Raw genomic sequence first — 27,653 nt, 5'->3', positions numbered from 1 at the left:
TCACAGTCTTAATGAATTCATCTGTTTGTGTATTGGCCATGGGAGCATTTCTCCCTCCTCCCTCCCTGTCCCTCTCTCTTTCCTGTTCTCCCCCCTCCTACTGGTCTTCCCCTGGGGACTCTATATATACCAGGGACCACTCCAGAGACCTATTGTTCCTCTAAGTAAACTTACAGACAGATGCCCTGCACCACAGTGTGGGAGAGAGCCCAGAGAGTCAGGAGGAGGGAGACAGTTACCGATCGCAGAGAACCACCAGACAACAAGGACGTGGACACAGAGAGGGCAACAGAGGATAGACTCATCTCTAGCACCTGTGCATCCTCCTTGGTCCCCCCGTGTGTCTCCTACCTGCCCACCTGTTGTCACAGAGGAGTGGAGGTCTAATGTTCTGACACCATGCTGCTGCTATCACTGCTGCTTACAGGGCTCGACTTTTTGTTGGGAGCACCAACTGGTAGAGAGGTCTACAAGATGCCCCAGAGTGCACTTAAAGGTAAGGCTTGCTCATATATTTTGATAATCCATATTTAGACCAGCACCTGTCAGAGGCTGTAGTATGAAATATATGACACCTTGTCACAACATCTTTTTTTCAAGACTCTAGATGTTTATTTTTGCTTGGTAGAATTCACTCAGTAAAATTATATGAATTACTTGAGAAGTGAGATTCCGTTCAAAAACAGGGGTGTAAAATAACAGTAGTTAAAAAGCTATAATGCCCTATAATGGGGTAAAAACAACAATAATAGAATAAAAATATATGTAATAGATTTGAGTAAATAAAAGAGTCTATACAGTTGTTTTGATGATTTCACTATGATTTTGCACTTGACACATCATGTTGTCAATCATGGATGTTTCTGATATCTTTCTAATACAAAAGGAAAATGTGCTGCACTTAACATTAACGTTGAACTGTGACCTGAATTATAGACATTAAGTCAATGACAATAATTATTAATTTGCACATTTGCAATCTAACATACGTGTTGATGCTGTGGTGCTTCATGTGCTAAAAAACTTGTTTGGAGTTAAGAAAACAAAATATCTGGTAATACTCTGAGACCCATTTGAGTTTTTTTTTTACACACATCAGTGACGCTGATTCATTGTAAGTACCAAAAATGTGTTGAGGTGCTAGTCCAGACTACTTCTCATGGTTAGTTGAATACAGCATTTTTCTGAATGGCAGAACGTGTCCATTGATTCAGTCCTGCCGCAATTGTAGAGCACACTGATGAGGGACCTCCGGCCTTCTCTGGTTGAAGTACTTATTACAGCAGAGCCTTCATACAAGCAGTGGTGATGGCGGTGTGTGTTTGGAGTGTTCAGAACAAGGGACTCGGGGTCCCAGCCGCCCCAGGGCTGCCAGCCCGTGCCCCTAGGGCCTGTCCCTGCTCCCCAGCCTTTGCCCGCTCAGCCCTGGCCTTCTAATTAAGTCTTCAATCAGCATTGTTGTTGTTAGTGGCCTATCCTGTGATGTTGTGCGGCACAGAGGGGGGCTGTAGGGCTGGCGGCACTATTGAAGTATGTCTGTAGAAGCCTCACCAGCACCCTGAGCGTGAGTTAGCCTCCCTAACACACTGCCAATGAGCTGAAAGAACAGCATGAGAAAAAGTGGGCTACTCACACATGTACCAAAAAGCATCTTTAGTTCATACCTACCACTGTACAAAGACTTCCATGTCCTTACTATTGGGCACATTTATATGGTGTTATAGTGTTTAAAGTGTATTTTTGTGATATTCAGCAAAGTCCTATCAGCACTGGCTGGTACAGATACTTGACTTTATGAAGTTGTGTCTTCCTCTGCATGGCACCTCTTCTTTTTCCATAGTTCATCTCCCATTAATTTAAAATGTGTTTTGTTCTTTCTTTTTGCTGTTCTCCTCTGCAGCTTTGTCTGATCGTGGCACTGTGGTTCTAGAGGCAGCCATGACTAGTGCCCTTTCTGCTCTAGATCGTGCATCTTCTGACAGGAGTCGGGCTGAAGCTGGCTGCAGGGGCTGTGTTCCCTGTCTGTTTCAGGACTGTGGTCAACAGTCAGGGTCCTGCTGTAAGTACAGTAACACTCTCAACACTTTAACACTATGCTTTTTTACTACATCCTGAAGTCTTAGATCTCCTATTTTTCCTCAACAGCATCTCCTGGCAGTGCTTTAACAGAGCCTAGCTGTGATGTGATCAGTAAGGCCCAGAAACTTCAGAATGAAGCAGAGCGCAGTTGGGCTCTCAGTCAGGCCTGTGCGTACTACCAGCATCGCTGCCAGCCTCTGGATGTGGATAAGAAGGGCTGCATCAGGATCATGGGTGAGAGCTGCAGTGCCCGTGTCCTTCAGTGCAGCCTGCTAAACACAATGCAGAACCTGGAACCTGTTACACAAACACATGCACAAGGTGAGCTGGTAAATACAGTTTACTGACAATAACATTTGTGGAAATCCATAAGAAATGTATGATTTTGACAAAAAAACAAAAGAAAAACAATGCATTGCATTACTGATACAGTGTTTGTCCCAGCAGCAGTGTGTGGTCAGAGGTCATCTACAGTAGAAAATGTCACGCAGCCTCGCTTCAGGATTGTGGGTGGCTCACCTGCCCCTCCAGGCAGCTGGCCCTGGCTGGTGAATCTGAAGCTCGACGGTGGCCTGATGTGTGGAGGGGTCTTAGTGGACAGCTCCTGGGTGGTCACAGCTGCCCATTGTTTTGCTGGGTAAATGATCATTGTATTCTACTATTAATAATAAATGTAACTAAGTCCTTGTGTTGTCTATTATGTGGTTACTGCACATAATTTGTCATCATTTAATAGTTTTCTCTCACACAAAATTGCCTCTGATTACGTTTTTGTAGGAGCCGTAGTGAAAGTTATTGGACGGCTGTAGTGGGGGAGTTTGACATCACCAAGACTGATCCTGATGAGCAGGTTCTCAAAGTCAATCGCATCATCCCTCATCCTAAGGTATTTTACTATTAACTATTGTCCAGTGTGCTTCACAAACCCTTGCCTTACAATACTTTACCTGTCACATGATGTCTCAGTCAGTCACCATCTCACTTCTTTTCCCACAGTTCAATCCAAAGACATTTAATAATGACATAGCTCTGGTGGAGCTGACATCTCCAGTGGTCCTTTCTGAACACGTCACCCCTGTGTGTCTTCCTTCTGGCATGGAACCCCCCACTGGCAGCCCATGTCTGGTTGCAGGCTGGGGCACCCTCTATGAGAGTGAGTTGAAGACATGCACACAATTTAGTTTCCTGTTTTTAGTTTGTTGGTATATTATAAGGTGTATAATATGTAAGGTATAATATAAGGTGTTTAGATGTAATATAAAATTCATAAGCAAGCTTAAATGGTTAGCTGACACACAGATCTCGAATTGGCAAAAAAATGCATCTTTGCTTGACATTTTGCTGCCCTATTATTGACTGGATTTCTATCACTGTTCTGTTCTTTAAGATGAGATAAGATAAGATAAGATAAGATAAGATAAGATAAGATAAGATAAGATAAGATAAGATAAGATAAGATAAGATAAGACTTTATTTATCCCCCCCCCCATGGGGAAATTTCACAGTTAACTGCAGCAACATATAACAAGCAATCACAGAGAGAAAGAAAGATAGAAAAACCACATGAGTGAAAATGAAAAAATGTAAAGAGAAAAATCTGAAATTTGGTTTTTATCTAAATATTTATATAATGCGATGATACCAAAACCTCGTTGAGTTTAAATGTTTATATTCCTGTGTGTTTTCTGTGCAGATGGCCCATCTGCTGATGTAGTAATGGAAGCCAAAGTGCCACTACTGCCTCAGAGTACTTGTAAAAGTGCCTTCGGCAAAGAAGAGGTGACCAACACTATGCTGTGTGCTGGGTATCTCTCTGGAGGCATTGACTCCTGTCAGGTGAGTAGAACACATAAATAACTAAATGATAGTTGTACGTGATGAACACTTATCACTGAGTCAGCATGCATTATCAGCATCCTCCTTACTTACTATTTATTTATTTATTCATTTATTTTACATATATGAAAAAAAAGAAAAAAAATAGGTACTTTACTTTGTTTCTGACACTTTTTGGAACACTGATGACAATGAAGTATTTTTTAAATGAGATTATATTTTGTCTTTCTGCCTACTGTAGGGTGATTCCGGAGGACCCCTGATCTATCAAGACAGAATCTCGGGCAGGTTTCAGCTCTACGGCATCACCTCCTGGGGCGATGGCTGTGGAGAGAAAGGCAAACCCGGAGTCTACACCCGGGTCTCTGCTTTCTCTGACTGGATTCAGGCAGAGATACAGAGTGAGTTTCAAACAACATTAAAACAGTAGCTTTTTGGAGCAACTTTGATGTTAAATATTCCAATGATTCACAAGTCATATATTATAAATATTTGTGCTGATCTTTTTTAAGAGTCATTTGGGAGCCGGGAGCCAACATGTTCAGAGCTTTTGAAGACAACAGAAATGACTGAAGATGAGCAAAAGGCAGAGTTCAGCTCACTTTGTCACTTCTACACCCTGACGTGTCCTCCTGGTCAGTCTGCCAGCGCCTGCAGCAGAATAGCTGAGGACAAGTGCCTTACTCGCTTTAAGAAATGTCGTAAGTACAGCTTTTCAAATTTTGGCCCTATTAACCTCATGCAAATAGAGCAAAACCTTAAATTCAACTTTAGAAGTCAAATATACAGTACATGTTTCCTACTTATGCGGATTTCTTCTGCCCTACAGAGCTGCGTTCCTTCCTGCAAACTCTGTTGGATTTACTTCAGAGGGCTGAGGACTACATCAGGGACAAAGTTGACTTGACCTTCTTTACCCAAACTCTGCCTCAGCTGGTCGAGCACATCTACAATACAGCTTTCATTCACACCAGAGAAAGGAGGGATCTGAGTTCAAGCTATGATCTCACAAAGATTACAGGTACACACCTAGGACATGGTATTATTCAATCTTCTGTCAGAGCAGCAGATATGTAAATTTCTCATCCACAAAAATTCCCATGAAATCATTTGAAATAATGTGTTAATGTGTAATGGATTAGACTGTTTTTCTGTTGGTATTTATAACAGGTGATTTATTACTTTCAGAACAGCTAGGTGGAGCTGTGGAGCCAGATGATCAGGATCCTACACCAGCTCGTCCCTCCTTTTTCAGAGAGGTGGGCCCCTCAGTGGAGGACTGGGAGAAATACCTGCGTAGCATGGCTGAGGACGTGGACGAACAACACAGTGAAACACCCACACACACTTCAGCCACATTACAGAGAGAGAAAGCTCTGTTCTTACAGGTACGTCTACAGAGAAGACAGAGAACACTGAATTGCAGTATATCCCCTTCTATACTCATTCTGTACTGTCATATGAACCTAATGTTTACTGTGCTTTCACGTAACATCTACAGGTACAGGATTCCTTGGTTCATAAGCTGGAGAGACAATATGAATCTGTTATCGTAGCTCTGCGCTCCAAACTAAAGTCCAAAGCTGCCCCTCCCATCATGCACTTGGACGTGTCTTACCTAAAGGAGGAGTCTCCTGACACATCCACTTTTCCAACGTCTTCCAGTGGAGCAGATGTCGACAGCAGTCCATCCTCCCCCCAGGAGCCCCAACAGCCTTGGTCACTTGTAGCAGCTCTGATGAATGAAATGGAGAAAATAACACAAGACAATAGTATCACAGAAGATGACTCACAAAATGACTCCAGCCAAGAGGAGTCACCTGATGTAATGTGGAGTGAAACATCAGAGGATTTTACTTTTGCTGAAAGCACAGAAGATTCATCAGTATCATCTTCTCCAGTAACGACTGTGGTCCAGCCTGTCTCTGACGATTCTCACACAGAGTTGAATACTGAAGCCAAACAAACTGTGCAAGCAGTCAAGCCGTTGAGTCTTCACAGAAAGTACAGAAGCCTTCTACGCAAGAGGCAGACACCTGCGACCAGTGGTAAAGGTATGTCTCACACCTATAATAGAGATTTCAATGAACATTTTGCCATTTTAAAATGTTGCAAGTATTTTTATAAATGTGTTTTCTGTTTTTTAGTTTGTCCTGGAGTAAGAGAGTCTGCACAGCAGGTCAGCCAAGTCAGAGACTCTTACCAGTGGGTCTTAAACATCCCTAACAGGAATTTACGCATGACCTTCCAAGAGGTAAATAAACTTTAACTGTGGAGAAAAATGGAACCACATGTTCAGTTATATAAAATGATCAATTCTTAGAATTTTCCTTTCTGATGATATTCTGATCTTCTTTGGTCTTTTCTTCAGGTGTTGGTTGATTTGAGTTCCAAGAATGAGCGAGGACTCTACCAGGCCCGGGTGAGAGCAGTAGTAGGAGGACGGCCTTTAACCTTCTACAGTCTGGTGGGCCTGGAGAATGAGTCGTTCTACCGCAGTGCACCAAGGATAATTGCTTTGGCACTGGAGGCCCTTAAGACTTAGCCCTTTTTGTACAATAACAGATGATAAGTTTGAAGATCATCAGAAAAACCGTCATCAGAACTGGATATGTCAAAACAGAGAGACGCACATTAAACGCACACACACAAAAACTTTACTCTGCTGTCGTCTCCTGTGAAAGGCATTTGTTTGAAGCATTCTCCCCATCTGACTTTGGATCAATAATAACTATGAATGTATCAGTCCAACTTCTGACCGTCTTTCACACCCCACACTTTTTATGTGGTTGGAGATGCAGCCTCGTCTAACTTATAAATCTGTACAAAATGATAAGTTATTCATGTCGTCATATTGCCTTTTGCAAAGGTTGAGCCTCTTGTGAATCACAGTCTGTATATATTATTCATGTTATCTTTATTCATACTATATTTATTTGTATAGAGAGAACATTTGTATTTTTGTAAAAAAAATAAATAAATAATATATATAAATAAAATTGCTATGAATGCTATATTATATGGGGTATTGGTTGTTGTGATAATCTGTACTTATGTATTCCATACTGTACATATGATGTGAGACATCCAAATTAGCTGACAGCTATGCTGTTAATCCTGCAGTATTCACAGCAGAGCAGTTTTTCTGACACAAGCATATGCTCCAGACTTGCTGATTATTCCCCCTGTGGCCTCAGATTGACCTGGGTCCTCTGACCCTTTCTGTGCAAGCTTTCCCATCAACACAGCAGCTGCTCCGTGTCCTACCTCCTTGCCTTCTTCTGTCTTATTCCAGGATGGGGAATTGTAACAAGACCCCAAACATGAGTGAACAAAGTCATTTCCTGATAGCCCCTTACTCATTGGTAGTTTTTATAATCCATGCTAAATAGGGTGTATATTGTATAGTGTAACAGCTGAATAAACACACATATTTCTTATGTAACATATTTACTACATTCCTGTTCCTGGATTATGCGGGAGGTGTGCCAAACTGTGGCAGTAACAAGTTTGAAGTAGCACTTAAACTGCTGCTAACAGGGTCCGGTCAGTCATCACAGAGGGGTGCTGTAAATGGACAACCCTCATCACCTGTTTCCTTGTCTACTGTGCATCTTTTTTTATTCCTGCTTGCAGACACACACAGATTTTTGCTGCTGCTGTCTCCCTATTAATCTCACTGTAGTCTTTCCATTGTAAAGAACACAATACCCACAGAGTGAGGTACTTCTAATGGAAAAAGCTTTTAACTAGCTTTTTATAGATCACGCTTGTGCTAAATATCGCCATGAAGCGTCCATGACTTGTTTTATTTTGTCCACATTGAGGCTTGAATGACAATACCAGCTGCTCTGAACAGAATTACGGCACAGTGTGTGATTGCTGGTGTACCTTAACACTGGTGAGCAGCTACAATGTGTGTCGTGAGTCATGTTGCCCAGTGTGTGTATATATATGTGAATGTGTATGTGTTGTTGTGACAGCTGGCAATGCCGTTCTGGAAATACACTCTTGTATTTAACCCAAACAATTATCTACCCCCCCCCCCCTCAACCCTTCTCCTAAACCTCAGTCCCATCAGGCCATGCCCTAACTTCTGCTAGGAAACACACACATGGTGACACACACACTGACTGACTGCTAGTGACCAGACAATAAGTGTCTGTGTGCGTCAGATTAGAGATCATAGCTCTGTCTCAGACTGCAGCTCAAACGCACGCCAATGGATTCTGGACGTCCATTCCCTCTGTCAGTCTTCATCAGGCTGTTGATGATTTCTGCAACAGGTAGGATAGCTGTCTTAAAACTCACTGTCATGTTGGTACAGTGTTGGCATGTTGGGTTTAAAGTGGTAAAATAAGTTGACTGAACTGTGGCAGTTTCAGTTGTGACTCTTGGACTGTGTGAAGAAGGCAGCTTTGATAATTAAAGTGTAATGTAAAAATAATTATTTAAAAATGTAATGAGTAATGCAACTTTAACTTCTTTATTTATTATTTGTGTGTTAAACTGGACTATAAAGTTGAAAAACACTAAATTTAAACTCAACCAGGCATCGTAAACCCAAAAACAGTAGATAAGATGATTACAGTTAAACTTTTATCAAACATATCTTGAATTTGACTTGAATTACACCTGGAGTGTTGTGGTTTTAAACAAAACAAAACAACAAACTATGATGGGGTCAAAAATTATATATAATTATATTACATTTTTTATAAGAAAGAAAGAAAGAAAGAAAGAAAGAAAGAAAGAAAGAAAGAGTATATTTGGATGTACACCAACATTTTGATTCCACAATTCTGTAATTTTTATTTTTTTACTTTACTTTCAATGGCATAAGTTGCAGACCATGTTAAATAATTACAGAATGTTGTAACTGTTTTATCCACATAATTGAAGTAACATGTATTAGATTTTTTTTTCCTTTATACATTAACAAGTTAATGTAAATGTTAGTACAGGCCACTCACTAGGATTTCTAGTTTTTCAGGTTACATTTCATGAGCATGTATGGAGTTTAGTCATATTGTGTATAATCCATTTCTTCCAGTATAGTATCTAGTACAGTTGACAGTATATGGTAAATACAGGCTTGTCAGTTTCTCCAAACTTGTATTGTATAACAACTATAATCCAGCCCTCTTTTAATGGGGGGGGGGGGGGTTGTCTATACCATGTCCAATTATTGTAGTCAAAAAATGTTCCTTATTTCCATCAATGTGTAGTAAAACAAACCCAGATTATATGACAACTCTCAGCCATTCTTCCTCCACACCAGCACTGATTCTGTCCCTGAAAACCCTATGAATTATCTTAAGGGTCACAATGTATTTTATTATACTCCTCAATCAGAACTCTCACCAGGATCTTGAATTTATAAATTTAATCTCAAACATCCTCAGACCAATTGTAATATCTTTATATTGGGAAGTAATCATGGTGTTTGTAAAACAAATCTTTTATCAATAATGAAACAATGCTAAATCAATGTAACCATGTTTGTTCTGTCTGTCTATGTGTTTTGTAAATGTATAAATTGCAATACTTTAATACTGGGAATGGACCCCAGGAAGAATAGTCTCTACTTTGGTAGACACTAATGGGGATCCTTAAATAAAGAATAAAGATATGTCCAGGCCCAACTCCTTCTCTATGTCAGTTTGACCATCTAAGTAACTTCTGATTACAGCTATACATGGAATTAATACTCCCAATAAACTTGAATATATTGGATCCGTTAGGCCAGACTTCTGCTTTTAGGCTGTGTCTGTTCTACTGTTATTCACAAATATCAGGCTGAAAACTTCTGAATTAATGTTGATTCCTGTTTCACATTTTATTATTATGTGTTTGATCTTGTCTCCAGTAAAACTGTGCTATAACTAATTTTAGACGCTAGTTAAACATATCCACCATTTCTACAGTAAATTACTAAATAAACAAATTGTTAGCTTGGTCTGTTATTTCTGTCACGAGTAATTGCTTAAAAAATAATGAACGCAAAGAATGAATTATTTATTTTTAATGGAAACAAACTCCATCCTACAAAAAGAGTGAGTATCTATAGATATGGGAAATATGACTTATGTTGGGAATTTTGTCTGAAAAACACTTTTTTTTTGTGGTGTGATGGAAATCATGTTTTCTTCTAAATGTTGGACTAAAATACAAAACTTCTATAATATTTGAATTATAAGTAGATACCAAACTGGAAGAAAAACTCTAAGGCACTCTCTTTAAACATTAAAATGCCCTTATTACCATGACATGGTCAAATCTAGACCTAAAAAACACTTCTACGCGTTTCGGCTTCAAGCCTTCATCAGGAAATCAAACAGGAGCCTGAAAAACTGTAAGTTCCGTAATAGTGGGACCTGACCAATAGGAACTTTTTGAATTTTTTAATATTTAAATAATTTCATTACAACCACTATCAGACCCTGTTGCTACACATTATGGAGAAGTAAAACATGAAAAAATATTTCTTTTTTCATTTCTTTTTTTTTTTTTTTTCCAATCAAGTTTGCCTGTAGTATGTATAAATATGTTTTTTCTCAGTTTTCTCATTCTGTAAGTAAATAATCATGCTGCCTTTTTTTTTTCATCTTTTTTTGTGGCTCATTTGCAGCCTCAGCAGTCAACCTCGAAGGTGAACTTTTTAAAGATTTGATGAAAGGCTACAACAAGAATGTGCGGCCCATGGAGAAGAGTGGGGACATAACCCAGGTCTACATCAAGATGACCCTCACCAACCTGATCTCTCTGGTGTGTATCTGACCTCTGAGTTTATGACTGATATATGAAAAAACAAGTTCTAAAATCAATCACCATCTTTCCATAGAATGAAAAGGAGGAAGCTCTGACGACCAGTGTCTGGATAGAAATGGTAACCTAACACATAACATATGTGTTTTGATGGTATTTGATAGATGTGGTACAAATATGAGCTGTTTGTGTTTGTAGAACTGGTGTGACTACAGACTCAGGTGGGACCAACCACCGAGGTCAGCTCTGTATGGGAACATCACCTCTGAGCTACGTGTCCCATCCAAAAGCATTTGGCTGCCTGATGTAATCCTGGAGAACAAGTGAGTGTCCTTCCATCCACCTCCACATCTTTACAAATGAAGCTGATTCATGGTGAGAAATAGAACATAAAGTACATAATCTAAAACAACATAAACAAACAATATACCAGTGGTTCCCAACCTTTTTTGGCTCATAACCCCATTTTAACGTCACAAATTTCTGGCAACCCCTGACATTCAAAATTGAGACTTTTTTTTTTTGATAAAATTAATTTGTTTTTGATCCTGTAATAGTTTGCTATGTTATGTTGCAAATAAACATGAATTTTAGATAACATTTAGTCTATATATTGTATATTATTCTGGATGGAGGCAGAAAAGCCAGGTGTAGATTACTGCACAAAGTGAGAATTTTATTTTCCTTGGTCAGGATATGTACAGTCAGTCCAGCTTGTATTTACAAGGCTGCAAATTAATACTGAACAAACAAGAACTCAAACTATAAATTATGAAAGAGCTGCAGCATCTTAAACACAATGAACATTTGACAGATAAACAGTACCACAGTGCTTCAGTTTCAACTTCAGTTTGTCATGTCTTTTATGTATTGGGATTGTCTCTCTCAACTCACCGTATATTTTTTATTAGTGAGTTTTGTTTTGTTTTGTTTTGTTTTGTTTTAATCAACTACTAGAAATTTCAGGATACCCCATTTGAATTCCAGGTGACCCCATGTAGGGTCCTAACCCCAAGGTTGAAAAACACTGCAGTATACTGATAGTGGCAGGGACTGCAAATGTTAAATAAGCAGTGCCAAGTATTTCCATTTAATACACTTTTACACTTCCTCTAACTACAACACAGAGGTAAACCTTGTGCTTTTTAATCCATTACATTTGTCTGACAGTTTTTTCAGATCACAGTTCATTTACTGATCAGCAACACAATAGTGTAACCTCCACCAGTGTAACCTGTGTAACCTCATCTGTACTCCATCTCATCTGTACTGTCTGACTTTTTACAATTACACTGTTGTATACGGGCCTGGACAAGTGAAAGTGAACATCAGGGTCAGTTTCTTTTTTCTCTAAAACAATATTTTGATTACTCAGCATGAAAGACATATATTTCTTGTTTCTAAAACTGTGTTTATTTAATTTGTGCCTGAATTACAACTGGGTAAATAAGAAAATATATGAGAATACGGTGTAAATTTAGAACAGTAAAGGTTGTAAATGAATGTATACAGCACAAACTCAGAATGTAAATAAATATGTTCAATATATACAGTATGCCTGTGTCTAATCTTATATTTCATAATAATCAAATACTATAATGATTTTGAATGTTAATTATTATTTAAAAAAAAAAAAAAACAGTAGAAAGATGTGTATTGAATATAGTAATGAAACATATGTCACCAAAGACTGATAATTTTGTCAGTATTCCAATAAAAGCTTTGATTGTTATTGTGGCGCATCACACACACCTCACTCTTACTTTTTTGGATTCTCACTCTGTTACCATGAATTAATGTCTTTTAAAACTAAAATAAAAATGATATCAGTTTCATTTTTGGATATAATGTACTCTCATATATGAAGAAAGTGTGGTCTGCTAAATATTTGCACTTTCCTTGAGGAACAGCACTTTTATTTTTTCCAAACCTTGAATAACTGCTGTATATATTTCCTCACTCTGTTACTTTGTCAGTGATGATAAATTCATGTTTTTATTAAATATTTGGTTATTATTCCTTAATGGCATGTTAAAGTACTTGCTTAGACCTACAATTTGAGTCATTATGGTTGCTGCTAAATAAATTTTTAAAAACAGATATGGAATGATTAGTATTGCTGCACAGTGCTTTCTCACTATGTTGCTTTCCTTGGCCAGGTCCATATATGTGCATAGTCTGTGTAGTTTTTAGTTTTTATTACTATTATTTCTTTTTTAATTTTATAGTTTGTTTTTCTTGCACTATTTTGTTTTTTGCACTATCTTTATGCGTGCACACTTTTTCTTGCACTTTATTCTCTTCCTGCCTTGACAATTGAATTTCCCCGTTGTGGGATCAATAAAGTCTAATGTAATCTAATCTAATCTAATCAATAAAAACAACAAATCTCGAAATGTGCGGATTTTTTACATATATGATAAATTCATATTTGATGGTAACTATTCAAAACTGTCCTGGTTTGGTTAAAAAATATAACAGAGAGAAACTAGGCTGATTTCAGAACTGGGGCTAGGGCAAGTGACTATTTTTGGTAATTTACACACACATTCCAAGACAGTGAATGCAACAGTTACAGTGAGGACAGTGACACAATAATCTCAGGTCTAATGTGGTCTACAGGGTCTGTAAGGTCCACCTCTGCATGAACAGTGAGTGTACCTGCTTATAGGTACTATGAAGTAATGGTACTAATGTAAAGAATGATGTTTAAACTGATAATGTATATGTTGGCAGGTGTCTGGATCAGCATTTATGTTGTTGTAATACTCAAAAAGTGATGTTCTTTTTACCTTACATGTGTGTTTCTTGTATTTTGTATATATACTGGCTTTTTTTGTTTGTTTGTTTGTTTTGCCACTTATGGGTAAAGAACCAAATATGGTAACTTCACTGACCTTTATTTTCAACATAACATTTTTTTTTAAATTTCACAAAAGCAATACATTCTAGTTATGTCCCCAAATAACACACTAAGGTTGAAATTTTGAGTTTCAGAGTATTTCTATGAGTGCCCTATAAAGGGTTAGAAGTTAGCTTTTTGGAAATAAATGGATCTCACACACAACAAATAAATACGCTGTGAAAAGACAAATATATGTTGATTTTATCTATGATACACTGCTGTAGATTAAACACTCCAGCAGTATATAAACTAGTCCATCTACAGCAGTAATAAGTAAGATATACATGAATGCATCAAAAACATTATCATCATATATTATAGTTAAATACTGACGGGGACTATTTTAATGCATAACAACTATTTTAACCTAAACTTACTTGTTGTGGTGTATTTTTACAGTAGGCATTTGTAGTTTTATTTAAGGATCTGAATACATCTCCCAGGTGCATTATACCATGTACACAAATACAATATATATAATACAAATACAGTGCATCAACGACCTTTTCCTTCTGCTGTGATTTCTTTGCAGTGTGGATGGACGGTTTGAGGTAGCGCTTTACTGCAATGCTCTTGTGTCTCCTAACGGCTGTGTGTACTGGCTGCCTCCGGCCATCTACCGCAGCGCCTGCAGCATCACTGTCAACTACTTTCCTTTTGACTGGCAGAACTGCACCTTGGTATTTCGGTGAGTAGAAATATGGTCAGATAATGGTACAAGAAATGGAAACACCCTATGGAATCACATTTCTACCCAAACGCTGGTCGTCTTTATCCTTTTCATTCTGGGGAGTTTATTTTACAAAAGTGCACAGTGGAAAGTACAAATACAACTGAAATTACAAATGTAGAAAGTAATATAATTATTGTAATTACTGCATATTAGTAATTGATTGAGTTTTGATTGATTTTTAAATAAAGCATCACATACTAAGTGTGAAAAATTCCCACAACCTAAAGCAAACATTGTAATACTTTTGACAAATATTCAGTATAGATTTAATTAAGATTGAAGTTATAACATGTTATAACTGTGTAGGTTCAAAACTGCAAACTGACAGCAGAAAAGGAAAACTTTAGGTGCAGCTCAGAAAAAATATTTTTTATTATTTATTTCTGAAAGTGAAACTTACTATTTTTGTGTTATTAATACTTTTCTTTTTAGGAATATTAGGAAATGTTGCATAATTTGAACTACTGGATTTTTTATTTTTATGAGGTATAAGCATTAAAGTAAAAAAGTGATAATGAGTATAAAATACACAAAAGTTTAATAGTATGAATTAAATTATGAGGAAAAAATTAACCTTTCTACGATCTATATTTTTAGATGCACCTGTATATTCTACATATACAATGCAATGATAAAAAAAAAATTATGCATTACTAACTGTAAATTAGAATTAGATTAGTGACATAATACCATTGTACACAACTAAACAACTCCTCAAAAGGTGTAGAGTTGTATTGTCAGTTAAGAACAAAGATTTTCATAAGCTTGTTTACAGTACATGACTCCAAAGAAGAGAAAGAAAAACAAAAACAAAATAAAAAAACTCCCATCAAGCCAAACTGGGAACAATGTCTCCTTTTGTCTTGTTATCGTTTTACCTCGCTGTCTTGTGTAAATGGGTAGATGATGATGATGGTGATGGTGATGGTGATGGTGAGGAACCATATATTTGTTGTATTTCTGTGTACAGTTCTCAGACCTACAGCGCCAATGAGATCGAGCTTGTTCTCAAGGAGGAGGATAACCACACGTTGGAGTGGGTTGATATCGATCCGGAAGCTTTCACAGGTATAACAGTGACATACAACCCCCTATAAAATGCAGAATCAACTCTCCTCTTCAATAAAAGGAGAATAACATTGGTGTTTTTAGAGAACGGAGAGTGGGTCATCAAACACAGACCGGCCAAGAAGGTGATCAACACTCAGTACACTAAGGATGAACTGGAGTACCAGGAGGTGGTCTTCTTCCTCATCATCCAGAGAAAGCCTCTCTTCTACATCATCAACATCATCGCTCCTTGTGTGCTCTTCTCCTCCCTATGCCTGCTCGTGTACTATTTACCCGCCAAAGGTCTGTGTTTTTTATTCCACCTCTATTCGTCTGTCGTCATTAACACTGAACCTCACTTCTCTGACTGAATATTAATTTTTGGTTCTGGTTTTGCAGCTGGTGGTCAGAAGTGCACCATGTCTATCGCTACTCTTCTGGGCCAGACTGTGTTCCTCTTTCTCATTGCTAAAAAAGTTCCTGAGACTTCAAAAGCAGTGCCTCTTATTGGAAAGTAAGATTTCACATCAGACTTCAGATTATTCTACTTTATGTCATGATTGTTTCGATTATTGATTCAAAGGTGTGTATGATTTCTACAGTATACCTTTAATTGCAGGTATCTGATGTTTGTGATGTCAGTGACCACCATGGTAGTGATGAACTGTGTGATAGTCCTTAATGTATCCCTCAGAACCCCAAACACTCACATAATGACAGACAAACTTCGAAAGGTGAGACTGTTGTCAAACCAAGCCATTTTGTAAGTGGAATTTCCTTTAATTATCTCTTCAGTGGACATCCACGGGAACACCACATGGTTGTATTTACCACCCTTTTACCCCTTTGTCCTTTTCAGATCCTTCTCAACATCCTGCCTCGGCTGTTGAGGATGCAAATGCGGCCCTGGACACCAAACAAAGGCAAAACCTCAGAAACTGTCAGAAACGGTGAGACTAAGTTTACAGACAGGAATGGAGTGTTTCTGATCCCCTGCAGGCGTCGCAGCTCCATGACCCTCATCAGTAAGGCAGAGGAGTACGCCCTGAGAACGGCCCGGTCTGAACTCATGTTCACCAGACTAAAAGAGAGGAACGGACTGATGAAGTCTGTATTAGAGAAACTACGTGAGTATTTAATAGATAACTTCAAGGTATATACTGGAAAAAAGAACTTCAGGAACAAGAAGAAGTCTTGTTGTGTTGTGCTAAAATGAAAAATAAAAGTATCAAAGTCATCACATTATAAGAAAAAAAACTAACTTTGGCTTAATAACATATAAAGTCAGATTAAAACTGCAACAAGCTATAAGAAATGTGAATTGTATCCCAGCAAATGAAGCAAACTTTTCTCCTCATTACAACTGAAGAATATTACTCTAAACATTTTTTGTTGCTTTTAATAAATTGCTTTAATCTGGCTTCATAAGACTTTTATTATAGTTTTTATTTTTATATATATTTTTTTAATTTTATTGGTTTATTTAATAGGGACCATGCACATTTATGAACATTGCTGTATTAAAAATACACCAATGTAAATATGCCAGACTTAGTAAAAACAACTACTTTTCATCTGCAATCCCTAGGCAGATGACAGAAACAAGACATAAAACAGCCAACATCAGTACATCACTCATTCACTATAAATTAAAAAAAACAATAAAAATACAAATAATGATGACATAGGCATCATCAAAACAAACAAACAAATAAACAAAAAACAAATAGACATAGAATGATCCAAGGGGCATTAGCCTATACATTCACTTCTATACTTACATACAACTAAACAGAGAAAGTGTATGGGCGATGAAATGTATGACAATTGAAAATGATTTAATCTAGCCGAGAAAAATTAGCAGATATTTTTTCTTAATACAAGACATTTTGGATTTGTCAATATTTCGGTATTTTGAGTAGGTGCTGTTTTTGCACTGTGTTAAAGTCCACATCAGATCATAAACTGACCTGGTGACCACAGAAATATCCTATTTGCATCTAGAATCAGAATCAGAATCAGCTTTATTGGCCAAGTATGTGAACACATACAAGGAATCTGGTTTCGGTTTTTCTTAGCTCATGATGTATAATTTCAACATAAATCCAAACACACTTAAACATAGACCTAAACTAAACAAACATTCGACTAGAGACAAGGACAACAATGGGTTGAGAATAGTATATGATAAGCATGAATAACTGGGTAGATGTGTACAGAGGTCCAGTCTATTAAAATACATGTTTATGTATATATTATTTACAGTGGATTTATATTGTAATATGTACAGAGTGCAAATTGGAGTTTTTATACAGTGAGTGGATGTGTACAGAGATCCGGTCTATTAAAAAATACATGTTTATGTATATATTATTTACAGTGAGGATTTATATTGTCTAGGTCACAGGTGTCAAACATGCGGCCCGGGGGCCAAATCCAGCCCGCCAAAGGGTTCAGTCTGGCCCCTGGGATGAATCTGTGAATTGCAAAAATTACACTGAAGATATTAACAGTCAAGGATGTTAAAATCAGTTTAGGTCATTTCAGTCTAAAGTGGATCAGACCAGTAAAAGATTATCATAATAACCTATAATAATGAAAACTGTAAATTTGTCTTTGTTTTAGAATAAAAAACTAGAAAATTACATAAAAATTTTGACATTTACAGACTAGCCTTTTACAAAAAATGTGAATATCTGAAATGTCTAAAGAGAAGTATGTGGAATTTATAATGTTATAAATAATATTCTACCTGTTATTTAATGTTTTGTGTATTAGTAGATCCACTGTGATCTCTAAGTTGTGATTCACATGTATAAATGATAAACTGATCCGTAATACTGTTAACATTGCACTTACTTTTCTAACGAATTTTCAGATTGTTCATATTTGTTCATGTTATGTTCAAGTACAATTCATAGACGTAAACATTTTCATTATGGAATTTAATTTTTTTACTCAAAAGTTCTTATCCTATCATTTATATTATTTTACTGGTCCAGCCCAGTTTATATCATATTAGGCTGAATGTGGACCCTGAACTAAAATGAGTTTGACACCCCTGGTCTAGGTGATGGTCTGGATGGGGGTTCAGCTGAGCAGCTCAGTGTCAGCCTGGCCAGGGCTTCTCCTGAGCTGAAACAGTGTGTCGCCTCCTGCAAACACATAGCTGAAACAGCCAAACAGCAGAGCAACTTCCAAAATGTAAGTAGAGATGATGTCTAATGTGTGATGTAATGTAATGTAGCTCTGAGTGGACAAATGAGCAAAAAGATGAAATTCTCCCTCTCTTCTAAACTCCAGGAGAATGAAGAATGGTTCCTTGTTGCCCGGGTGATCGACAGAGTCTGCTTTATTGTCATAGCGCTGGTGTTTTTTATTGGCACTATTGGGATTTTTCTGATGGGCCATTTTAATCAACCTCCCTCCTCGCCTTTTTTTGGGGATCCGAAAATGTACCTCCCTCCAGTAAACAACGTCACTGATTTAACAGAGAAAGCGTCAGGTGTGGACGTCCTGGGGTGAAACCGTTTCGTTTCACATCATCTGATTAATTCTAACAGGATCCGTCAGTGATCTTCAGCAATGACTGACACACAGGAGGAAGAAGATCCAAATTTATGGATCGTCTGCACTGTGGGTTTGTGATGTAACGCAAGGACTGAGTAACCCTGATGACTGGGATTCAGCTGTAAATGATTACCCAGGCTGTGTTTGTTAGTCACTTTTTGGATTTTATGAGTAAGGCCATTAACCCTTTAAACCCAAAGCCTAAAATGGTCCATCTGGACTTTTTTTATTATTATTATTTTGACTATAAAAAGGTTAGAAAATATGATATGAGTGAGTCCTTTTGCCCATTTTTCTGGAGTACTTAAATCTGTCAAAATCTAGCAGTTATTTACAATTCACTGCATGTTATATTACGGCCAAAACAGCTTCTTCTCCAGTTTCTAGTAGAGCCATGACTGAAATTAATATCAACACAATAAAGTCTATAAAGCACAACATCTCAGGTTTAAGAAACTGATGGAATTTTTCCAATTGCACCAACAGTGAAAGAGTTACAGCCATCCAAACTGCATATGCGCAGGGTGTGTCAGCGATGACACGTCAGGTTTTAAAGAGTTAAGAGACAGTAGATGGAACATGGTGTTGAACACACATGGATACAGTTCAGTGAATTTACAACCAAATGATGAGTTTATCAATAAAAGTACTTCTTTAATCTTGTTATCGTCTCAGAAACTTCTCATTCTTGTGTTTGATGCCTCCTCTGCAACACTTTAAAAAAAAAACCCTGAAACCCCCAAGGCTTCATAGATCCGCTACACAGCCCCCCACCTCTGGAAGCAGGATTTCAATTACACGGCTGAGTGCTGCCTTTCTACCTCAACAAAAGGCAGATCCGGCTGGTTGGGATGGAAACAGAGTCAGGGCTGAGACAGAGCCAGGGACAAGAGGGGAGGGAGATCTTCAGACACAAACTCACAAAACCAAACATTGCTACGTGAATATTCACACACAGGTGGATAAAGAAGGTTAGCGTTTATTTCTTCCTCGACTATAGACGTCTGGAGGTCGACCACAGATGGTAAGTTTGAGAACCTTCGATACCTTTTTTTTCTTTCCTGTTTCAGATCATTACAGTAAAATGACAAATATATGACTTTTTACAAAACTACTATGTCAGGCAGCTTTTCTCATCAGTTGTTAATATGAAGATTTTACACAATGGGTAAAAAACTGTTAAAATACAAGCATCATTACAACTGTTTTTGGTGTCTGATGTCATTACTATAAAAAGTATAGTAGTCAGATCACATTTAAGACTGAGATTTTTCCCTCTACAGGGTGGGGAAGCAAAATTTACAATATTTTGAGGCAGGGATTGAAAGACAGTGTATGACCAATTAGTTTGTTGAAAGTCATGAGAATTTATTTGCCACAAGAAAATTTACATAATAGAAAATGTTTTTATTCTATGTGTCCTCCTTCTTTCTCAATAACTGCCTTCACACGCTTCCTGAAACTTGCGCAAGTGTTCCTCAAATATTCGGGTGACAACTTCTCCCATTCTTCTTTAATAGTATCTTTAAGAAAGTCGACATTGCTGTGTGATGTTCTATTGGTAGCATGTTCTAAAACGCCCCAAATAGCAGAATCCAGAGGGTTTAGATCTGGGCTAGAAGGCGGCCATAAACATGATTCCCAAAAATTGCTAAAGTTGGATTTGTTGCTTTTGTCAACAAGTGTTTTGGTGTTCTTGTGTAAGATTTGAACTTCAAATCATATTTTACTGCATTTCTAACGGTCTTGTTGTCGACCTCAAGTTCAGTTGCCATTTTTCTCATGGATTTGGTTGGATCCTTTAGGATTTTGGATTTGAGAGCTTTAATAAAAGTTGTGGTACGTTTTTTGTTGCTTCCTCCACTTCCAGACTTTCTCGTAATAGTTTTGCTCATAGTCATTCTCTTCTTTACATTATAAACCGTCTTTATGGACACTCCAACTATTTTTGAAATCTCCTTTGGTGTGACGAGTGCTTTCAGCAAATCACACACTCTTTCACGTTTGCTTTCCTGATTACTCATATGGGCAAAAGTTTCTGAAAAGGTATGGATAATAGTGTTAGGTATGATTCTGACATCAATATATGTTTGGTTTCAAAACAACTGACGTAGTGCCTGCTGAGAAAAAACAACTAAATGTTCATTGTAAATTTTGCTTCCCCACCCTGTAAACTTATTATCTGATTCATTTTCAGCAAATGCTTCAATCATCTAGTATCTTATTAAAATTAAAATGCTACAAAAAAAGACTGAAAATAGATTTGTGCATTGGAATTTTGTTTTTTTCTTATTTATCCTCCAGTATTCAGGTGATTATCTTTCAGATTTACTTGTAGTCCCTGTAAATAAAACTATATACAACAGTAACGTGGACATTCACACTGATGTGTCAGTAATAATAATCTAAGGAAGAAACACATACCCAATATTTTAACTACATTTGATGCTAATATGTATTTACTTAATTATAATTTTTCATGCAGGACTTTTATTTGTAATGGAGTATTTTTAATATTGCTGTACCTGCACTTTTACTCAAGTACAAGGTCTGAATTCTTCTTTGAGAGCAGCATTTCTTTCTACACAAAAAAGCAAAGGAGGATGGTTACTTTTTTTAATAAGTCATAGAATATCGGTTTTTTGGCTGCTCTTGGAGAATGTGTAGCTTATGAAAAAAAAAACAGGGGCGATATCTTGGCATTGTAGAGAAGAAATATTCAAAACAATGCAGAAAATCCAAATGGTCTTCAGGAGGGTCAGTTTTTTTCAGACTTTTTAGAATGATTTAGCTATATAAATAAAGTTCTTTTTGTATTTCTTTCCTTGAGTTAAATATTTGCCTCTCCTGAGTGCCTGGATTTCTCACTTTTTTTTCTTCTAATGCACTTTAGATTTTCACATTGTGTAGCTTATTCAGGTAAGACTGAAAATTATAAGTAAAAATGAGATCCTCTGTTTCAATTTGTCATTATGATCTAACTGTTTGTTTTTTTTATTTACATTTCAGTATTGCACCATGTCTGCTGTTACCAATCAGCCTCTTCCCTTTGGTCGTCTGGAGCGAGAAAAGCACATAGAGATGATTTTCAGAGCTTTCCAGAACAGGTGTGGACCTTCATGTGACTGCAACACTCAGTCATCTAGACCCACACCTCATGAAACATCTCCTCACCAGGACTCTGATGAGCTGCCTTCTGGTTTGGCTCCTGGGAGGAAGACACTGAACAGCAACATACAGCAGATGGGTGGACTGAAGACATCAGGACCGGAGGAGCCCAGAGGAACCGACAATTTATCTGTGTTGGATACAATCAGTCAGATTCACATAACTGCCAGACCAGAGCTACAGGGTCAGTTAAAGCAGTGTTTCCCAACCTTTTTGAGCCGCGGCACATATTTTACATCAGAAAAATCACAGGGCACACCACTGAATAAAAATGTCACAAAAGGTATATTTATTGAAATATAATCCAAATCTAGTCTCAATTTACTTCCTCAGTGTGAAACCTGGGCATGTTTAGGTTTCACAAAGCTGATATTCTTGCAGGAATTGAAGAAAGACGCGGGAGATTTGGAATGAGAAAGCTGAGAGGGGTGCATCAGCGACCCCTTGGGATGGATTTCCCAGCTAATGGATTGATATTCGTATAATAAAGGCATATCCCCCCGCCCCAACCTGAAGCACGGGTCCCACGGGTAACCTGCTGATCCACACATCACTTGTGAGGAGGGGGGCTTTATTAACAGAACGCACCGCATCGGGGCCAGTTCACTTTCATTTTCACTTTGCAAAGGGAAACTGTTGTTGCAGAGTGGATCATTGGTGCGCGCTGTCGTATGTACACTTCAAACAAAAAGTTAAGGATATTTCTTTTTTTTTGGTCACTTTTTTTGGTCATTTTTGCCATTTGTAAATAAAACTGTATCTGGTCATTTAAAAAATGTGTTTTAATTCAATTTACACAAAAAAAGTAAAAAGCGCTGTGCAAGAATCCCAACTGAAAAAAATAGCCTAAAATAAAAATATCCTTAACTTTTTGTTTGTAGTGTATCTATATCACGCTGCTCCAAGTACCAATCAGGTGAAATTGGATAATCTTCGACGGCACACCTAATGATTTCTCACGGCACACTTAGGTGCCACGGCCCACTGGTTGGGAAACACTGAGTTAGAGTATATCATCTATGTATTTTACACGTAGAAAACTCCTGTGGTGCAGACATTTGCCTCATTTTATTGTAATATGCTCATTGTAGGTCCACAGTGTGTTCCCAGGAGGATCTACAACATCACCTCTGAAGGCACCGACCTGCCATTATTTGTAGCTGTGGAAGGTACCAAACATGGTTTCATTGGCATCCAACCTGTCTGTGTTCAAACATATTCAGTAACAGTTTTTATTTTGGATCTGTTCCTCTGGTTAGAGAGTTCCTGTGTGTGTCTCCAGTGTTGTGGACCAGCTCGGGCCTGCTCATTGCAAGGCTTCAACTGCAAGGGCCGCCAGGTTTTTTATTTGGAAAGGCCACTCAGGATGGACGCCTGCTGTTTCGGCTGCTGTCTGATGGAGATGAGGGTCTACACACCTCAGAAACATCTCATTGGCTCTATTTGCCAAAGGTAGACCATGTCTTGATAGTAACAGGGGCCAAATCTAACCGAAGTATTCTATGTTAGCATGCTCAGCTCTGCATTTTTCTCCAAACTTGCTCTATCATGCTTCTATTAAGATCCATTCTCACACCTGTTTTATTCTCCTGTGCTGAAATGATGAGATTTTTGCATGAATCTTGCTTGAGTAAAACTGGATAGTTGATAGAAAATGCTTCAAACAAGCTTCTCCTGCAGCTACAACAATAACATGCTACTCCAACACTGACTTTACTGTGTGTCATATATAATAATACAGATTATTAGACCATCAAAAGTCATCAGAAACAATGGTTATGCAATCAAGTACTAATTCCTGTGTGTATCATATGACTAAAACAGACAGAAAAGAAAACATGGAATGCCTAAAAGCACTGTTTTTGTCAGTATAATGCCATAGCTATTGATGTAAAAACTTAAGTGATTTTGGTTTTAATCAAGAAAACATGGAAAATGGCTAGATATCAGCTTTTAAATTAAACTCTTATTAACTATTTTTGTTGTTATCATTATATTTGTCCAAACAAATGTACCTTTAGTTGTACCAAGCATTAAAATGAACAAGAAATTGAAGAAAACAAGGGTGGTCGAATAATTTTTTCCACGATTGTACATCAATCAGAGGGACCAAACTACGACTTTTAGTTCAATACTTAAATACATTTGCTGCTAGTGCTTTAATTTTATTTTGATTATTTATCCATCATGTTTTAAAATGGCAAATGAGTTCTGAATATTCCCATATATTCTACCCATATAGTCTAGATATTATTGGTTTAACAGTCTGGAAGGGTCGTGGGCCAAGAATAAACCCCTTAAAATGTTCTCTTTTTCAATCTGGTTTAGAAAGGTTTTAAGGTCAGTGAAAAAAAAAAAAAAAAAACTAACCAGTTGCACCAAAAGCAGGAAAGGATACATCGTAGTTTGGAATGTGTTTGTTGCTTGATAATATTGATCAACCTCGAGGTTTGCACTCATTTCTAGTTCTTGATACTACGACTAACTTAAGTATGTCATGTTATACAGTACAGGGGTTGGACAAAATAATGGAAACACCTTAAAAAATCAACAAAATATAATTTAATATGGTGTAGGTCCGCCTTTTGCGGCAATTACAGCCTCAATTCTCCGAGGTATTGATTCATACAACTTGTGAATTGTTTCCAAAGGAATTTTAAGCCATTCTTCAGTTAGAATACCCTCCAACTCTTTTAGAGACAATGGCGGTGGAAATCGACGTCTTACTTGAATCTCTAAAACTGACCATAAATGCTCAATAATGTTGAGGTCTGGGGACTGTGCCGGCCATACGAGATGCTCAACTTCATTAGAATGTTCCTCATGCCATTCTTTAACAATTCTAGCTGTATGGATTGGGGCATTATCATCTTGAGGTGAAGGTGTTTCCATTATTTTGTCCAACCCCTGTATATCAGACAACGTGTTGTTGGCTTGCAGGTTCATGGTGAACACGTGTACACTTGCTATGAACCATTATTTTTAATTAATCACAATGTTATGATCTATGCTCAGATTATAATTACAGCATGTGCATCAGCAGGTCGACAGCTCTGAGCGCAGGTGACAAAACTCCAGATGTAATTAATTTACTTCAATAAAATTACTTGGAGAGACAAAGAAAACAAAGAGCGCAGTCATTCATGTTTTTTTGAAAGCCTCACACCTCCCTGCGATGTGTGGATAAATACTTTTAACTCAGTTTCAAGCTTTATACCAGTGACTCTAATACCTTACATTCTCAGTCTGCACAACCTGTCATGTGAGCCTTTTTCCATGTCACTCCCAGCCTCCGGCCACTCTGAGCCCACTGTAGATGCCCAGGCCTGTCTGTAAATAGCACCAAGAGCCTTTAGTGTTCCACACAAATGGGGTGTAGTCTAAACCTGGGAGGGTGAATACACAAAAACAGCTGTCTGAACACAGCCATACTGACAGAGCTGCACTGGAGTGGAAGGGAAGGAATGCGGCATCCTTCCAATTGGGAATGCTGGCTAATGGGAGGAATGGCAGCATCGGCCTCTTGTAGTCAGTTCCATCTTCAAGTGGCCTTTATCTGACTCCAGGGTCAGCTGGGCTTCTGTGTTTTTAATTTAGAGTTGACTGATTATCGCCAATTAAGAATGACCTGGCAGAGGTTACAAATTACAGATCTACTTGGTATAAATATACTCTCAGTTGGGCTTGAATAAAGCTGCCCTAGTTTGAACTCTTTTAACATCAAGCAAACAATGGTTTTGGGGCTGCAGAATCATGACAGCTGAAAATGTGATCAACCAAGCATCTAGGCTGGACTGTGCCAGTGTGTGAAGTGGCTGCCCGTGTGTGCCAAGTTGCTTATTGCTGGCTTATGTAAGGAACTGTATCAGGTTGCTTTGTATTGACTGTTTTCAGGTGGAGCATGTTCACCCCTCTTCTGGAAGTGTGCGACTCTAATGGAGTGTCTGCCATCAGGATTCAAGGTTCCTGCTGTCCCTGCCGCTGCTTATCCAACCAGCAGTTTCAGGTATATCATAGTGACCCAGTTCACAACAAGCCATGTCTTGACCTTTCCTGGCCAATCCACCCACATCTGCATCACCTTAAAATGATTTTTGATCCAGTCTTGAATGGATGACTTCAACATGAAGTCATAAGTTCATATCATATTTTATGTTGTAAATGCATAACAGATTGTGTCCAACATTGGTGAGAACATTGGCACAATATGGAAGAGATGGCCTGGATTCAATGAAGAACATAACATGGACCATGAATACTTTGGATTGGATGGTGAGTTCTGCCGGAAACAGCAATTACAAATGTATCATACCAATATCCACACCTAGTTTCTTCTTCCTTTTTAAAGGTTTTTAAAGGTTGTACCTAAAGTGTTGTTTTGACTTAAAACCTTGCCAAAGTGAGTCTCAATAGCTTTTTTTTTTAAAATCATGACAGTCTTAACTGAAATTTCAAAGTGCAGACTTTTATTCTTCTCCCTAACTTTCCATGTTAATTTAACAATTTTGCTATTTGTCTATTTTTTAAAACCTTTCAGTGCCTCCCAGTATGGAATCACACACTAAACTCTTGCTTCTGGCAGCCACCTTCTTACTAGTAATCAAACATATTTATTATCAATCATATGTACAGATTACACTGTCAGCTTGGAGTATGAATAAATTAACACACCTTTTGTTGGTATTTCTCTACAGTCTCACATGTTCTTCGAGATGAGCTGAAGAGGAGCAACCAAAATTGTGATTTCACAAAGCTCCCATTTTTTATAGTACAATAAACTGCTTCTGAGCTGAATTTCTTTAAGAAAGCAAAATGTCAAAATGCCATAAAAAATACCTGATATTGTATATTATGACTATTATTCTATAAAAGCCATTTATGAAATAAGTGACACACACGTCCTTTTTAGCAGCAGATGCATATTTGACATTTATTGCTATAATCAATCAGGTGTACATCCAACAGTGTTTTTTGTTCACGTTTGACACACACCTGCTCCCATCGCCACACCACCCACCCTGGGCCGCATTAGTTTTTCAACAAACTATAAGCGCGTTCTTGACATGGATCTGAAAAATGCTCCCGGAGGATTGATAAAAACTGTAACAGACGCTGGGCCCATTCACTACAAAATGGAAAGGGAGTGAAGGTCAGTGTGTCAGGACTCCTGTACACATCCCTTAAAGCGGACCCCATCCCTTGAATTCTTTAAAGGCATGGTAAAGACAAAACTGACAGAGGGAACCTGGTTCGGGTCAGGCTCGAGGCCAGGCACAGTGATTGAGGCAGCTTGGCAGTCCATTTATACAACCTTCTGCCCGGACACAGGATGGTCCTCATCCTTTGGGATTCAACTTCCAGGTCAAAGACAGAGAATAATTGCTGATTCAATTAAACCATCTTTGAAGTGGACTGTATTTATGAATACAGTATATTGTACAATGATAGCAATAATTCTGGCATGAAATGAACAAAGGAACTGTAGTTAAAATACAACACTGTAATAAAATAACTTGTACCTGCAACCCTGTTTGAGTCCCAATA

At 37.9% G+C, this 27,653-nt stretch overlaps 3 protein-coding genes across 4 annotated transcripts; all 3 read left to right on the top strand.

Annotated features, from left to right (window-relative positions):
* Positions 1-148: 148 nt before the first annotated feature.
* On the top strand, positions 149-6,930 carry prss56 (serine protease 56). The gene is made up of 14 exons (XM_030160142.1): positions 149-496; positions 1,901-2,059; positions 2,146-2,400; positions 2,527-2,716; positions 2,857-2,965; positions 3,076-3,232; positions 3,773-3,915; positions 4,157-4,316; positions 4,428-4,616; positions 4,745-4,936; positions 5,104-5,303; positions 5,417-5,969; positions 6,063-6,169; positions 6,287-6,930. Exons 1-14 carry the CDS (start codon positions 400-402, stop codon positions 6,458-6,460), a joined length of 2,685 nt encoding a protein of 894 aa, XP_030016002.1. The 5' UTR covers positions 149-399; the 3' UTR covers positions 6,461-6,930.
* A 1,107-nt stretch (positions 6,931-8,037) lies between these two features.
* On the top strand, positions 8,038-19,574 carry chrng (cholinergic receptor, nicotinic, gamma). Its single transcript, XM_030160855.1, has 12 exons — positions 8,038-8,201; positions 10,547-10,683; positions 10,760-10,804; positions 10,882-11,006; positions 14,121-14,276; positions 15,292-15,389; positions 15,474-15,674; positions 15,771-15,885; positions 15,991-16,105; positions 16,231-16,498; positions 18,442-18,575; positions 18,675-19,574. Exons 1-12 carry the CDS (start codon positions 8,138-8,140, stop codon positions 18,894-18,896), a joined length of 1,680 nt encoding a protein of 559 aa, XP_030016715.1. The 5' UTR covers positions 8,038-8,137; the 3' UTR covers positions 18,897-19,574.
* Positions 19,575-19,935: 361 nt separating this feature from the next.
* LOC115437170 (phospholipid scramblase 2) lies at positions 19,936-27,651 on the top strand. Of its 2 annotated transcripts, XM_030160330.1 has the most exons (9): positions 19,936-19,965; positions 21,835-21,860; positions 21,951-22,293; positions 23,201-23,278; positions 23,369-23,561; positions 26,004-26,115; positions 26,282-26,381; positions 26,647-26,705; positions 26,804-27,651. In XM_030160330.1, the coding sequence occupies exons 3-9, from the start codon at positions 21,960-21,962 to the stop codon at positions 26,828-26,830; spliced, it is 903 nt and encodes a 300-aa protein (XP_030016190.1). In that variant the 5' UTR covers positions 19,936-19,965; positions 21,835-21,860; positions 21,951-21,959; the 3' UTR covers positions 26,831-27,651. The 2 variants fall into 2 exon arrangements, with proteins under 2 accessions (XP_030016190.1, XP_030016191.1); XM_030160331.1 differs by lacking the exons at positions 19,936-19,965; positions 21,835-21,860 and having other exon boundaries at positions 21,946-22,293.
* The last annotated feature ends 2 nt before the right edge of the window (positions 27,652-27,653 follow it).

The sequence above is a fragment of the Sphaeramia orbicularis genome, chromosome 17 (genome assembly GCF_902148855.1).
Source record: "Sphaeramia orbicularis chromosome 17, fSphaOr1.1, whole genome shotgun sequence".
Lineage (NCBI taxonomy): Eukaryota > Metazoa > Chordata > Actinopteri > Kurtiformes > Apogonidae > Sphaeramia > Sphaeramia orbicularis.
This window is presented reverse-complemented; position numbering and strand designations above follow the sequence as displayed.